Source organism: Sprattus sprattus (genome assembly GCF_963457725.1).
Source record: "Sprattus sprattus genome assembly, chromosome: 4".
NCBI lineage: Eukaryota > Metazoa > Chordata > Actinopteri > Clupeiformes > Clupeidae > Sprattus > Sprattus sprattus.
The window spans coordinates 20,310,254-20,322,908 of NC_137923.1; the positions used below are offsets into that span (position 1 = coordinate 20,310,254).

The following is a 12,655-nucleotide window of genomic DNA, read 5'->3' on the forward strand; positions in this document are numbered from 1 at the left end:
TAACCCAGAGTGTCATAAAAAGGTTCTCATTGGACCAGGTAACCTTCTTCCATAGCTCTGAGGTCCAGTTTGGATTCCTGACTGCTCATTGCCAGCTCCGAGGTCCAATTCTGATTCCTGACTGCTCTTTGCAGACAATTTTTCATGGTGCACAGGAGTCAGAATGGATAGACTGCACTGGGTCTATGTAGCCTTGTATGCATCAAGGTTTGATTCACTGTGTGTAGTGACATATCCCATCATTCAAATGTTCTACAACTTTTGCCACAGTATCCCTTTTATTGACCTGGACCATGTCGACTAGCCTTCGTAGCCCTCACCTGTAATGAGCCTTGGGTTTCTCGCAAGCCTGTTGCTGGTTTGGGGTTTGTCCCCCTTGGTCCACTGTCATTAGACATTCACTACTGCTGCACTCTATAAGCCTCGCCATTTCAGCTCTTTTTAAAAACAGCCCTTTGCATTAGCGACTGAAAGATGTGAAATCCATGGCTGTCAGTTGAGCCTTGAGACCTCAAAAGTGACGCAGATACAATACAATGCACAATACAATACAGTGTAAAGTTGGCCAAACCAATGTTTCTGTCATAATGGCTCAGCTCTGTCCAACAATGCCAATGCAATATTGTATTCAGACCCTATCTCGAAGCTCATACATGCTATTCCATCATACTGTGGGCTGAGTTACAAGGCATTATGTTTTCAAGTACCTGGAAGAACTGGAGCTCATCATCCAACTTTTCTAATTTTATAGGTTTAAGATTAAGCTGTTTACAGCTTTATGTGTGTGTAGTATATGACCTAGTGAAAGAACACCTACTACTGTGCTAAACACTGACCTACTGCAATGCATTTAGTGGTCGAAATGACCATGCAGGTGAAATGCTTTCTCTGTTCAAATGTTCTTTTATATGCATGCTAGTGGGCTCTAATGTAATGTAATGCTGAGATGGGACCCTTGTGACACCATTCAAATTGTATTCATGGGTGAAAGGACCATCCAGAAAGAGAGCAGTAGAACAATGGTTGAGATCTGTTCCGGCAAAATTCCAGAGAAAAGTGTCTGATGTTTCCCCCTCCACATTTCATTTCCCCAAGGATGGCAGGTTAGCATACCAAGAGAAACCAGATACACAGCTACCTGGGCAAAAGTAATACTTGGTAGTGTCACAAAAGGTCCCTGATATAGTTAACATTTGTATGTTAAAGTCCCTAGAGTATGCTGGGATTAAGCTCCACATTTCTAGGGAGTATTAAAGAAACAGATGTAAAATCATTGTGCTTTATTTTATCTTCAAGAATCCAAAATGCCCACAAATCATTGTTTATGTTGGTTTGACAAAGATGAAAAAAAAAAAAACATAAATATTCACTGTAAACATTGATGTTATTCACCATATTGTAAACTCAAGTAACACATTTCTTTTTTTACAACGAATAGAAAGAAAAATGAACACAAAATTATTGGCAGTATCACTCTAAACCATTGGCTTAGATTGAAGTTTATCTGCATGGTGAATCCATCAGCTTAAATTGCACATAAAGTAAATTTACCCCAAGACAAGAAGTACCACCATGAAGTTCATATTTGATGACAGACAACTGGTTTCAATCAACCTGCTTTATGAATTGTCCTGAGCTCTGATATTACATAAATACAATGATATATTAAAATACCTCTTAGCTTATTACCTGTTGATGTAAAACATGTACTGAGATTTAAAAAAAATAAAATAAATAAATAATCAATTAAATAAAGAAATACACATATCAACTACTTTATTTCAGTCAATATGCAGGACAAATCACTTAGTACATTGATTGAAGGCCCAGAGTCCATCCACAGGATCTGTCCAAGAAATGGAAGCACTTTGGTTAAATAGGGACAAAGTAAACAGGCCAGTTGCATGAACTTGGTGTGGGCCCTGAGATCAAGAACATTTGGAGTCGCAACAAGAATGCCAGGGTTGCTTATATTGCTAACCTTCAAAGAGGGGCGATGTGATTCAATGACCAATCAGCTTGCTTGCATTTAACATAGCTTTCACAGCCCTGCACTTCCAGACACACCCATTGGTCTTCCATATAATTAGAAGAGTTTATATAATATATATATGAGAAGAAAGGTGTTTGAAATCCTGACGGCCTCCTGTGAACTACAGCCTACAGTTGGGGTCTTGTGCCAAACTATTCATTACATGTAACAGTGCAGACTTGCTCGTTCAGCTATTCTTACATGCAATGGACAAACAAGCAGCGGGGGATATGCTATGACCTGATGAATCATCTCTTACCTTCCCTCAAATGCTCTGGATGTAAGGCCCAGCACCTTAGAAATTGGTGCTTCCAATTTTTTGTCAGATCCTGCACATGACAAGGTTTGAACCAACTATTGCCATGAATGTGATGACAGAAAATGTTATATCAAGGCACTTCCTCTAATGAGGTTCTTGTCTTTTAGTGACGTGTACGCCAGGCAACAACATAATTAATCTACCATTAAAATGAGCTCTGAAAAAAAACACAGTTAATCAAATACTTAACAGTGGCATGAATTGAAAGGAATGATATCCATAGTAATAATAGCCAGTGCTAGTTTGGTCTCAGAACTCAAGGAAGGCTCACTTGACCTGTAAGTAGGAGAGTATCTTAAAAAAACACTGCCCTCCTAGCTTTGACTCCTGGTCACATCAAACTATTTCCTTTTTCTCCAACACAACAATAGCACTCAAACAAAGTTCACCACAGAGATCATCCAATCAATATGATAAAAAATACTGAGTGATTTCTGATGATGTTGACAACAGAATCCATATATGAACATGATTGTGTGATTACCTTTGCATTCCATTGTCTACCACTTTCTGCCATTTACTTGGTTGATTCTCAAAATACTGTAGAATTTGGTGACATCTCCTCCAGGCACCTCAGGGATCATGGTCACCTTAATATGTCAATTTCAACACTTTCTGTTAAGATCAAGCCATGCTTACAGATACAAATGGTGAAATAGGCAAACATAGAAGAGGATGCAAGGTCTACAGACACAGCAAACCCAAAAGAGCTGCCTATGGATAGACTGTTGCATTAAATAGAGCTTTGATTCTCATACACACTACACACATCTTGGCACTTCCATGCGCCCACAGTTCCCTTTCCTTTTAAATTATACTGTATAACAAGAAGTAATTCTAACAATTCTTCACATATTACAATTTTCATAAAGATATAGAACTATATAAATATGGCCCGGACAGGGCATTACATTTTCTCCTTTGAACAATAATAGAAACAAAATATTTGATCGATTAACATTAAATAAGGAGTTGAACACCCACACCCCACCCCACACACACACAAAAAAACGGCATAAATTCCCCGTGTCCATCCAAGCTGATCTGTAGCAGTACATGTTGTGGCGAGCCCTCGAGATGTTTGAGACCGTTTTTAATCCAGAAGCTTGGAGACCTGAGTGTGTTTTCCTTTCAGGTGCACATCAGTTTAGCATTAAATCCATGGAAGGAACCCGCTGAAGGTCTTCTGAAATATACCCTAAAGTTTCTCTAAGGAATGTTACCAACAACAAGAAGACCAGAATAAAAGGGAAGGGGCAAAATCAACAATGATCACAGAGACCTAAGATTCTGGCGACTGCTCAGCGAGTGTATTGAGCAGGTTTTTGTAGAATGGGGAGCTCAAGAAGCGAGGATATGAGTCTCTTTGCATTAGTGTGTAGATCTGTAGCTGAGCATCATCAAATGTATGCAAGTTGGGTTCCAGCATGTTGTGATTAATCACATCTCGAACTCGCGAGTCAAGGCTCACCTAGGGGAGAGGGAAATGAATCAGAACATCTCAGAAATGGAAAGCAGATAGTTAACCAAAGACACGTGCAGATATTCATAAGGGAATGGAAACTAAACTAAATACGCATACCTCTTTGGGTGAGAGGATGGAGATATAATCCTCATAGATAAGTCGGGCCTTCTCCTCGATGGCGCCCTTGTTGGTCTCCTTGATGAACTCATTGCAAGCAAGCCAAAAGAGCATGTTCTCCTCGCTGAATTCTGTTCGCAGAAATTGCCGGAATGCGCTCCTCCCAGCAGGGCAACACATCAGCTTGTCAAAAGACTGGCCCCATGAGCGTGCCTCCTCCACAGTGGGCTTTGGGCTGTCAGGGCAACAGGGTAATTCAAGGATTTTAGTCCCAGCTGAGGAGCTATTAATAATTTTGAGTGTAATGGTTTTAATTTCACATACTGCATATCTACATATGTTACACTGCCTGGCAAGTAAGTGTAAGAACCATTTTGATTATTCTTTATTACTTCTCAACAAATAACAGTGAAGGAAAGTGACTAACACACATATGTGCAGGACATTAAATATATCGTAGTATGTGTACGTGGCAAAGTGTTCTCATACTGACATTACATGGATGGCTATGTAGATGGCTGTGTGCACATCCAGTGTTCGTTCCATCTTGTAGTTGTGTGAATGTGCATGCATTAGTTGGTGTGTTTGAGGGAGAGAGATGGAGAGGACGGATTTTTTATGAATGTGCATAGGAGTGAGATTCTGTCTATTTGTAAAAGTGCTTTAAAATAGACATGTGTGTGAAGATTGATTGTTGGTGTGGATGTGTGTGTGTGTGTGTGACAGAGAGAGGGAGAGAGAGAGAGAGAGAGAGAGAGAGAGAGAGAAAGAGAGAGAGAGAGAAACAGAGCATTAACGTAAGTTACTAATGTAACACACTGACCTCTCCTCACAGTCTCCATCCTCCTCTGTTTTCAAGTCATAGGAGGCTCTGCTGTTCTTTCCCTCTTTGTCTTCATTCCTAACAGTGAGACTGCAAGGTGGTAAACAGATCATGATCCTAACACACTTTGTTCCATACTAAAACATGAAGGGCATCAGGCAGAGACTATGGGTCGAACAGGCTGACACAGTCAGTGTAGGAATTTTTACTGTCTGATGGGTTTGGTTTGGTGATGTTTACTGAATGGTGCGCACTGAATTTAATTACGTAAAAGATGAATTGTACCTCTACCAGAAGATATTTACATAGTAAATAGTTAGTTAACAATGAGTAGTTATAACTTTGAGAGATTCATAAACAACAGGATCACAGGTTACCCTTGAGGGAATGAAAAGAGATCATGAGGGCTTGTTCTCTGGAGATATGGATGATTCATTTTTAAGGTAAATGTAAGCACACTGAACCTCAATCCTAGCGACAAAACCCCTCAGTGCTTGGCTATACCTAGCAGAGGCCATTTGGGACTGGGTTCAACTCAGAGTTGAGTGATATACTGCAGAAATGGAGTAGGTGAAGTGACCTGGTGGGCCCCACAAAAGGAGAAGGAATGAGTGAATGAGCGCCTACCACGAGCAGCTGCAGCAGCAGCACCAGCAGAAGCAGCATGCGTTGGAGCCTCGGTTGCCCTGGTCTGGCTGCTCCTGCTGCGGCGGTGCAGCTCCACCCGCCACCGGCTCCTGTTGCACCGACATCTGCCTCTTTCGCATCTCCATCCGCTCTGAACCCATGGGCTGTGACAGGAGAGACACCACTCGTTCATAATAAAAATAATAATAATAACATAATAATAATAATGATACCTTAGACTTATATAGTGCAATCTAAGTGCCCAAAGACGCTTTATGGGACGCCTCTCTCAACCAACGTGCAGTGGCCACAGTCGACACGTAAGGGTTTTCGGAATGTTGCACTACATCACCTACTATGAATGCATTAAAATCCGCAGGGCAAATTTACTGTTATTTCACAACATCTAAGGGGAGCTGATATAGTTCATGTATGTTACGCAAAAGTTGATTAACTGTGTTAATCTGAAACTGAGTATCATGTTCAAGCTTGCCCTTAAGAACATCAACATGTTCAGGCATGGAATCTGCAGGTTTTGAAGACATAACATCACACTGCATCAGTCTCGATTACATTTGTGGAGAATACTGTAGTAGATTGAATTGCAGTTGGAATTGTGTGGAAATATGAATTTTTTCATCATCCCACTGAAAGCGATTGGGGAGCAACCTTCTAACAATGCACATAGAGTAATGAGCTTAAAAAATGACCTTTCCACCTGCCAAACATCTTACTTACATAAATCATTACATATTGCAAAGTTCTTTTGATTTCTTCCTTAAAACCCATTTCACAGTTCTCTCAATTTGGCTATTTCAGGTCAGCAAAGTATACAAATATAACACACATACACATTCACATGCACACACAGGCCAGATGGTTTGGCCCCTTGCTTCAATGTGGCTGATCTATTGTCATTTGTATGTTACTACAATGCTCATGAGCATTTACTCTAGCTTATTGATAGCAATGTTCATATTAAATTAATTAATATAAAAACAGCGTCCAGTAGCCAGTACACTTTACCATTATGCATAATATGGCCTTAATATTTTAAATTACACGTTTCATAAAGTACGGTAACCAAATAAATGATCATGCTCATTTAAATAAATAGCAAGCTCAAGGAAAGCATTGAGATAATGAGGATTATTATCAGTTGATATAAATAGAGTTACTTTTCCACATTAAGCAACGCGGATTTCAGACCATGGGTAGTACTAGCTGTTCCTGTAATAAAAACCGATCCAAGGCAAGATGTATTTCATATGGCGAGGGCGCAAAAGGGCGCAGCAGGCATTCAACTGCGGTAGCATCAAAGTATCAAAGCCATCCAGATCACATGAATTCATTAATCCCTCCATGAAATACCCCATACCCTTTGGCAAAGCGACGTGTAAACTACTCCCCCTTTCCTATTTTGAAGAGACGTTTATGTTCGAGACGTAATAGTAAATACCTATAAGCAGTCATACATTACCAACATTGCTCACGTACTAGGATGAAAAATGGGAGATTCCCACATTGGAAATTACTAGTGATTACGCCACACATAATGACACAAAGGCTAACTACAGAGGAGGACAGCTGTACAAAATCACATGTAGTATTATCTAAAGAAAAACGGAATTATATAACGTAATTGACACACATTCTTAATTCAGAAAGTGCCAGGATGAAGAGCGACTACTGCTTCTTCGCCTTGGACTACCACGAAAAAGACATTTCGGTTAGAGCCACCATGTACCTCAATCCTGACATGCCGCTTTGTTTTCATTTAAATAGATGCTATTCCAAATGTTAATCACAAAATATCCGCTAAGGTTACCCAAGTTCATTCCAATACTTACAATTTCACCATGTATGCCCAAAGACAAGAGGTAATTCTTTGCCTTTATTACATCCGTTGGTATAAGGATTTTTTAGACCGGCTGCTCAGTGTCGATGCGCATGCGTTTTCTTGCAAGTTGTGGCAGCCAGTGTAAGCGTAAAACCTCTGAATGTCACAGATTTTTCATGCGCTTATAACTATTCCCCCGCATTTCTCGGCTGCACGACGCGCTAAAACCCACGTCTTCATTACAGGGATAAGTAAGCGCTGTCCTTGCATTTGTCTAGAATGTCAAACCATTAACGCTCATATGGATGTGTCTACAATAAAAAAAGATTTAGTGTCTTTCTACCAGGACAATGCTGCACTAGTAAATCATCAACCCCCCACCAAATCAGCGTTATCAAGAGACCATGTTTGAGTTTTTTTTATTTTGCCAATTTAACTCGAATTGGAATATTGTGTGAAACTGAATTAATACTTTATTTTTGGGATGCAGATGCATGACGACGGCCGACTGTATAGTGCGTTCGAGGGGGTACATCAGCGGGGGAATGGCAACGGGAACGCTCCCCTCCCTTTACTACAATCTCACGGGAGTTCCCCTGTCTGTTGTGATGCAAGGATTTCCCTTTACGAAGACGTGAAAACACTTCACAAATACCCTACGTACAACGGATATATGGACAAAATCAATGGGGTATCGCTATTCGCTATAGAAGGATAGGATACATAATTTAGTTGTTCAAAGCCCATTGTATCACCTATATATACCTACGTCCTCAACATTTTAGTACACTTTGAGCATTTCCTCATATTGCGTAAAGTAGCTGTCATACTGACAACGCGCAGAGGCATCAATCATAAACTGGATGCCGTAGGGCGCGTTGGCATTGTTTGATCAATCAGTGTGCAAATCAAATCACCTAAAAATATACCACTTTTCATGAATTTTCGCATAAATCGTAAAAATATATATAATTGTGGGGGCAAAACATAAAGTAGGCAGATTTGGGTAACGGTGGTTAACCACTCAAAACACTAAATACATGCGTGTCAAAAGTTCCAGTTGCACAACGTAGGCCTAATAGGCTGGACTAATAATTTGATCATAAATCCATATGACTACGAAAAATGCTGACATATACAGGAACCGATGTGTGTCGCATAATCGCATTAGTAAGGCATATGTAGCCTTACATGTAAATATGTTTTAGATAACATATAGATGTTTCTGTTATGTAATGACCGACAAGCTCCTGTTTTCATTATGTTCCTCATAGAAAGCAACATCATCTAGCTTTGCGGGCATACACTAGATGGCAGTGTGGTGTCATAGTAGTTTATTAAGATGTAATCATTGATATTGGCAGTCTTCTGCTGACATGGTGGTAATACATCTTAAAAAAAAAAAAAACAGAAATTGCTGAATTCAAATGTAGCCTACCCTGGCAGGCGACTAAAATCTTACTCTACTTTCATTTTAAACAAGCAAACTATTGTAAATCTTTCCGTGTTGGTTTTCCTGGTTCCAAAACGATAAAGAAATAAACGTCATGTCGGAAAGAAACTTAAATGATATGGAGTAGGAGTAGGGCCTAGCCTACGTGCGAATAGCCAGAAATAGACCTGCAATAGGACTATATTGTCTACTATATTGAACTGAATCGATTGGTTTAAGCCTTCATTTATATAAAGCACATTAAATACAACACTGGTATTCAGTTACTACAGAAATAGAAAAGTTGTTGTCAATAACTGGCACTACGTGTTACTGTTTGGTTAGGCCTAGCTTGGATTATGATGCTTACTCATCTGAATCTTCCATACAAGAAGTATCCTATTTTCACAGGCTTGACAATTGTCAAGAGACAAAAAAAGCTACCACAAATACCACCACCTAAGCTTGGATAAACTATTTACATAAATATCATGAAACAATTGTTTCTATATCGGTCTGGAAATATCTTTATATAAAATATAACATATCTTGCATCTGCAAAATATTGTAACGTGCAAGGGGTTAGTGAAGCGTTTGCATTGTGTAGGGTAAGAGATGCTCGGTAATCCCAGCATGTAATGCAGTTGCAAAGTTGGTAGGGAATGGGAAAGTGTTTTAAATTAGAATAATGTGTTTCATGCTTCCCTTTTGTGTCCAGTGTTAGTGTGTGATATAATGGCATGTGCCATGTATTGAACAGTCATGTTTCCTCAATTGGGCCAAACCCAGACAACCTTAGTGCGTGGCCGGGCCTGCTGTGTCCTTGATCTTGCCCTCTCCAGGTTACCTTAGGGTTTACAGCCAGGGCATTTCGGCCCGACGATTGCTCTCTGGCTTGGGTGCTTGAGGCGTGTCAAGGTGAAAGGCAGGGTTAGCAGAGTCAGGTAAGAGAGGTTCAGCGCCAGAAGTTAACTAGTCAGTATCAAATAACCTACACGCTACCAAATTACTGCGGAATTAGGTCTCTGGTTAATATTTGGGCTTATAAAAATGTGCAGTGGTAGCTTAATCAACACGATTGTAACACCTTTGATAGGTGTCGTTCTGACTCATCAATTCCAACCATGCAAAACACTGCAGACTCAAGTTAACACAATATGTAGGCCATCAATAATAAGTACCATCTTATTCAGATTGGATGATCATTAACGCTAATTTATTGCAAGGAAGGGTCAGCTGGCCTGTCACTGGGGGAGCACTGCTTCAGCAGTTCGGCCAGCGGAGCTTTGCCAACAGTGCCAGTGATAAACTGTTTGCCCGCCACCAGAAAACAAAACACAGCCTGGGCACCTATGCCATTGATCATTGAAGTCAGCAACTTTTCCCCAGACACTGGAGTTTTACCCCAGAATGGAAATGCACTCATAGATGACCTCCTTGTTCACGCTGCAGGCGCCCTGGTTAACCTGAGTGACGTTTTCAATGCCATTCGCCAATCTGGTCTATGTCTGCACCCAAAGAAGTGTCATCTGTTCTGAAGAGTGACATCTTTCCTAGGCTATGTTGTAGGCACACCGGGGGGGGGGGGGGGGGGCTAGCTGCGGTGAGACTGGCCCACTCCCTGCAATGTCAGCACTTCACCAAGTCAGAGACTTCACCATCATCGCCAGCTCATTGCGACTGACACAGAAGGGGCAACCATTCCAGTGAAGTGGGGACTGCATTGCTGCCTTCGCTCGACTCGCGGGTCAGCGCTCATCGAGGCTTGTGTTTCCAAACCCACAGCGACTGTTCATCTTAGACACCGCTGCTATCAACTTGGGTCTCTTGGGAGGTGAGCAGCTCGTCGCCTACTTCAGCCGTTCCTTCATCCAACCAGATCAGAACTACTTCATCACCCACCCAACTACTTGGGAATTCACCACTTTTAGAGCCTACCTCGGCAAAAAGCGGTTTCTCCTGCGCACTGATCATGCTTCTCTAAACTTCAAAGACTCGGCAGGACAGCTGGCTCAGTGATGAGAGACTCTGTTGGACTACGACTTCAATATTCGACACTAAGCTGGCCGTCTTTACGCCAACGCAGGTGCTCTGACCCAACAGCATTATTAGGACAGGTGCTGGCATTGTCAGTGCATCGAGGACCAGGATGCAGAGACTTCAGTGAAGGCGGTTCTCCGCCTCTGCAGGCAACAGTGAGAGCAAACTCTGGGCTCGAGTAGCAGCAGTCATTAGTGACAGCAGGCTTCAGTAGCAGCAGTCAGCAATGGATGGAAATTCATTGACCCTCAGCAGCTTTAACGAGACCAGTGCCAATTGTGAATTGCTATGTCATCATGGACTATTTTACTAAGTGGCCAGAGGCGAATTATATGGGGTACCCGACCAGACTGGTGCAACCACCGCTAAGCACCTGGTCAGCAAAATGTTCTGGACTTTGTATATAAGGTGTGACTGTTCAAATGGAAGAAGGTGGTTGTTCTCCACCGTGACCAGCTCACACCCTACTGACCCAACCGACAGGTACACACTACACAGAGACTGAGGCTTCGCCTCCTACCCTACCTACTGGGCTTTCTCAGTGGCAGCTTCCCCAACACTTGCTAGACTTTGTTCTAAATACTTTTGGACAAGAAACCCCCTAGGTGGGGACTGTGTAACGCACACGGGGACAGAGAAGTTTCTGCATTGCCTAGGTAAGAGAGACTGAGTGATCCCAGCATGCTATATGGTAGCTCAGTTGTTAGGGAATGGAAAAGTGTTGTTAGTGCAGAATGAGACCTGTCTCCCGTTTTCCATGTTATTAATATTTTCATGCCTGTATGCTTTTTAAGTAAAAGCTTAAGGATACTACGCTTTCCACTTGTCTTTTTCAAAGAACTCGCCAATGATAACTCACTGCAGTATGGAAACTATACAGAGTGCATAGCTTTAAAGTGATACTACAGACAATGCATTTATTCTGCCTTTCAATCCATCTTTGCTGCCTCTCAATCCATCTTTGTAATCAAGTCAGACGAGAAATCTTCCTTGTTACTATAAAGCTTGACTTTCCAGCAGTATTTCAAAACAACAGCACCCTCACTCTTTAAAGGTTTTGAACAGAGTAAGAGTTTTGTCTGCTCCTTGTTCATTTGATCTGAGAATATGCTCACATTTGTCACATAGCAACAAGTGAATATAACCAAAGTAATTAAATCCTCTGAGAAAAAAAATCATGGTCAAGTACTCTTCGTTCTTAAATTAACTATAAATTAGAAATTCTACAACTGGCATTGTAAACACTGACGTTTACTGGCAGCCTTGATCATGTAGATGTCTATTTCCTAACATATTTCTTTTGATCGTACCTGAAAGGAGAGATCCTCATGGCTTCCTTGAGCTGAGTAGCCTTCATCGCGCCAGCAGGATAGGACTATTCGCTGTATCCAACCACACATCAGAGAGGGAGCACGGGGAACCCTTAGCCGCAGCAAACAAGAAGGCCTAAATGCCCAGCGTCTGAAAATCCTAGAGCACAGCATGTCCTGTTGGACACTGTCTCATTCTCTCTTTCACTTTCTCGATCCTCTCTAGTATTCTAGACGACATGTTTCCCGACAGCCCCATACTGCTTCAGTACTTGCTGTTGTCTCCCATTGCCAGGTCATGATGCAGGAAAATGGAGACGACACAACACTGAAACAACACTGTCTACAGTGGAGAGGGCAGGGGAGGATTATCGCCATGCTCCCATTCAGTCAAAGGCTGATCCTACTGTGGTTTATAGCATCTCACTAGCTTAGAGCAGATTAAGAGAGAAGGCTTGGGTATTTGTGTGCATGCGTATCAGATGAATCTCTGAGCATGCAAGAACATGAATGGCAAAGTAGGGAAAGAAAAATAAGCAACTGATATGGACACCTGATTTTGTTTCGTAATGTAAATTAGTCTGATATTCAGGCTAAAAATGATGATTTTTCTAAATTCTGTTTAATGTTAACACAAGTTTGTTAGTGTC

At 41.4% G+C, this 12,655-nt stretch overlaps 1 protein-coding gene across 1 annotated transcript; it reads right to left on the minus strand.

The window, feature by feature from the left end:
• Window positions 1-3,633: 3,633 nt before the first annotated feature.
• Window positions 3,634-12,179, minus strand: rgs20 (regulator of G protein signaling 20; the record flags this gene model as incomplete). The annotated part of the gene is made up of 5 exons (XM_080837859.1): window positions 3,634-3,822; window positions 3,934-4,168; window positions 4,757-4,846; window positions 5,384-5,547; window positions 12,006-12,179. The coding sequence occupies 5 exons, from the start codon at window positions 12,177-12,179 to the stop codon at window positions 3,634-3,636; spliced, it is 852 nt and encodes a 283-aa protein (XP_080693985.1).
• Between the last annotated feature and the right edge of the window lie 476 nt (window positions 12,180-12,655).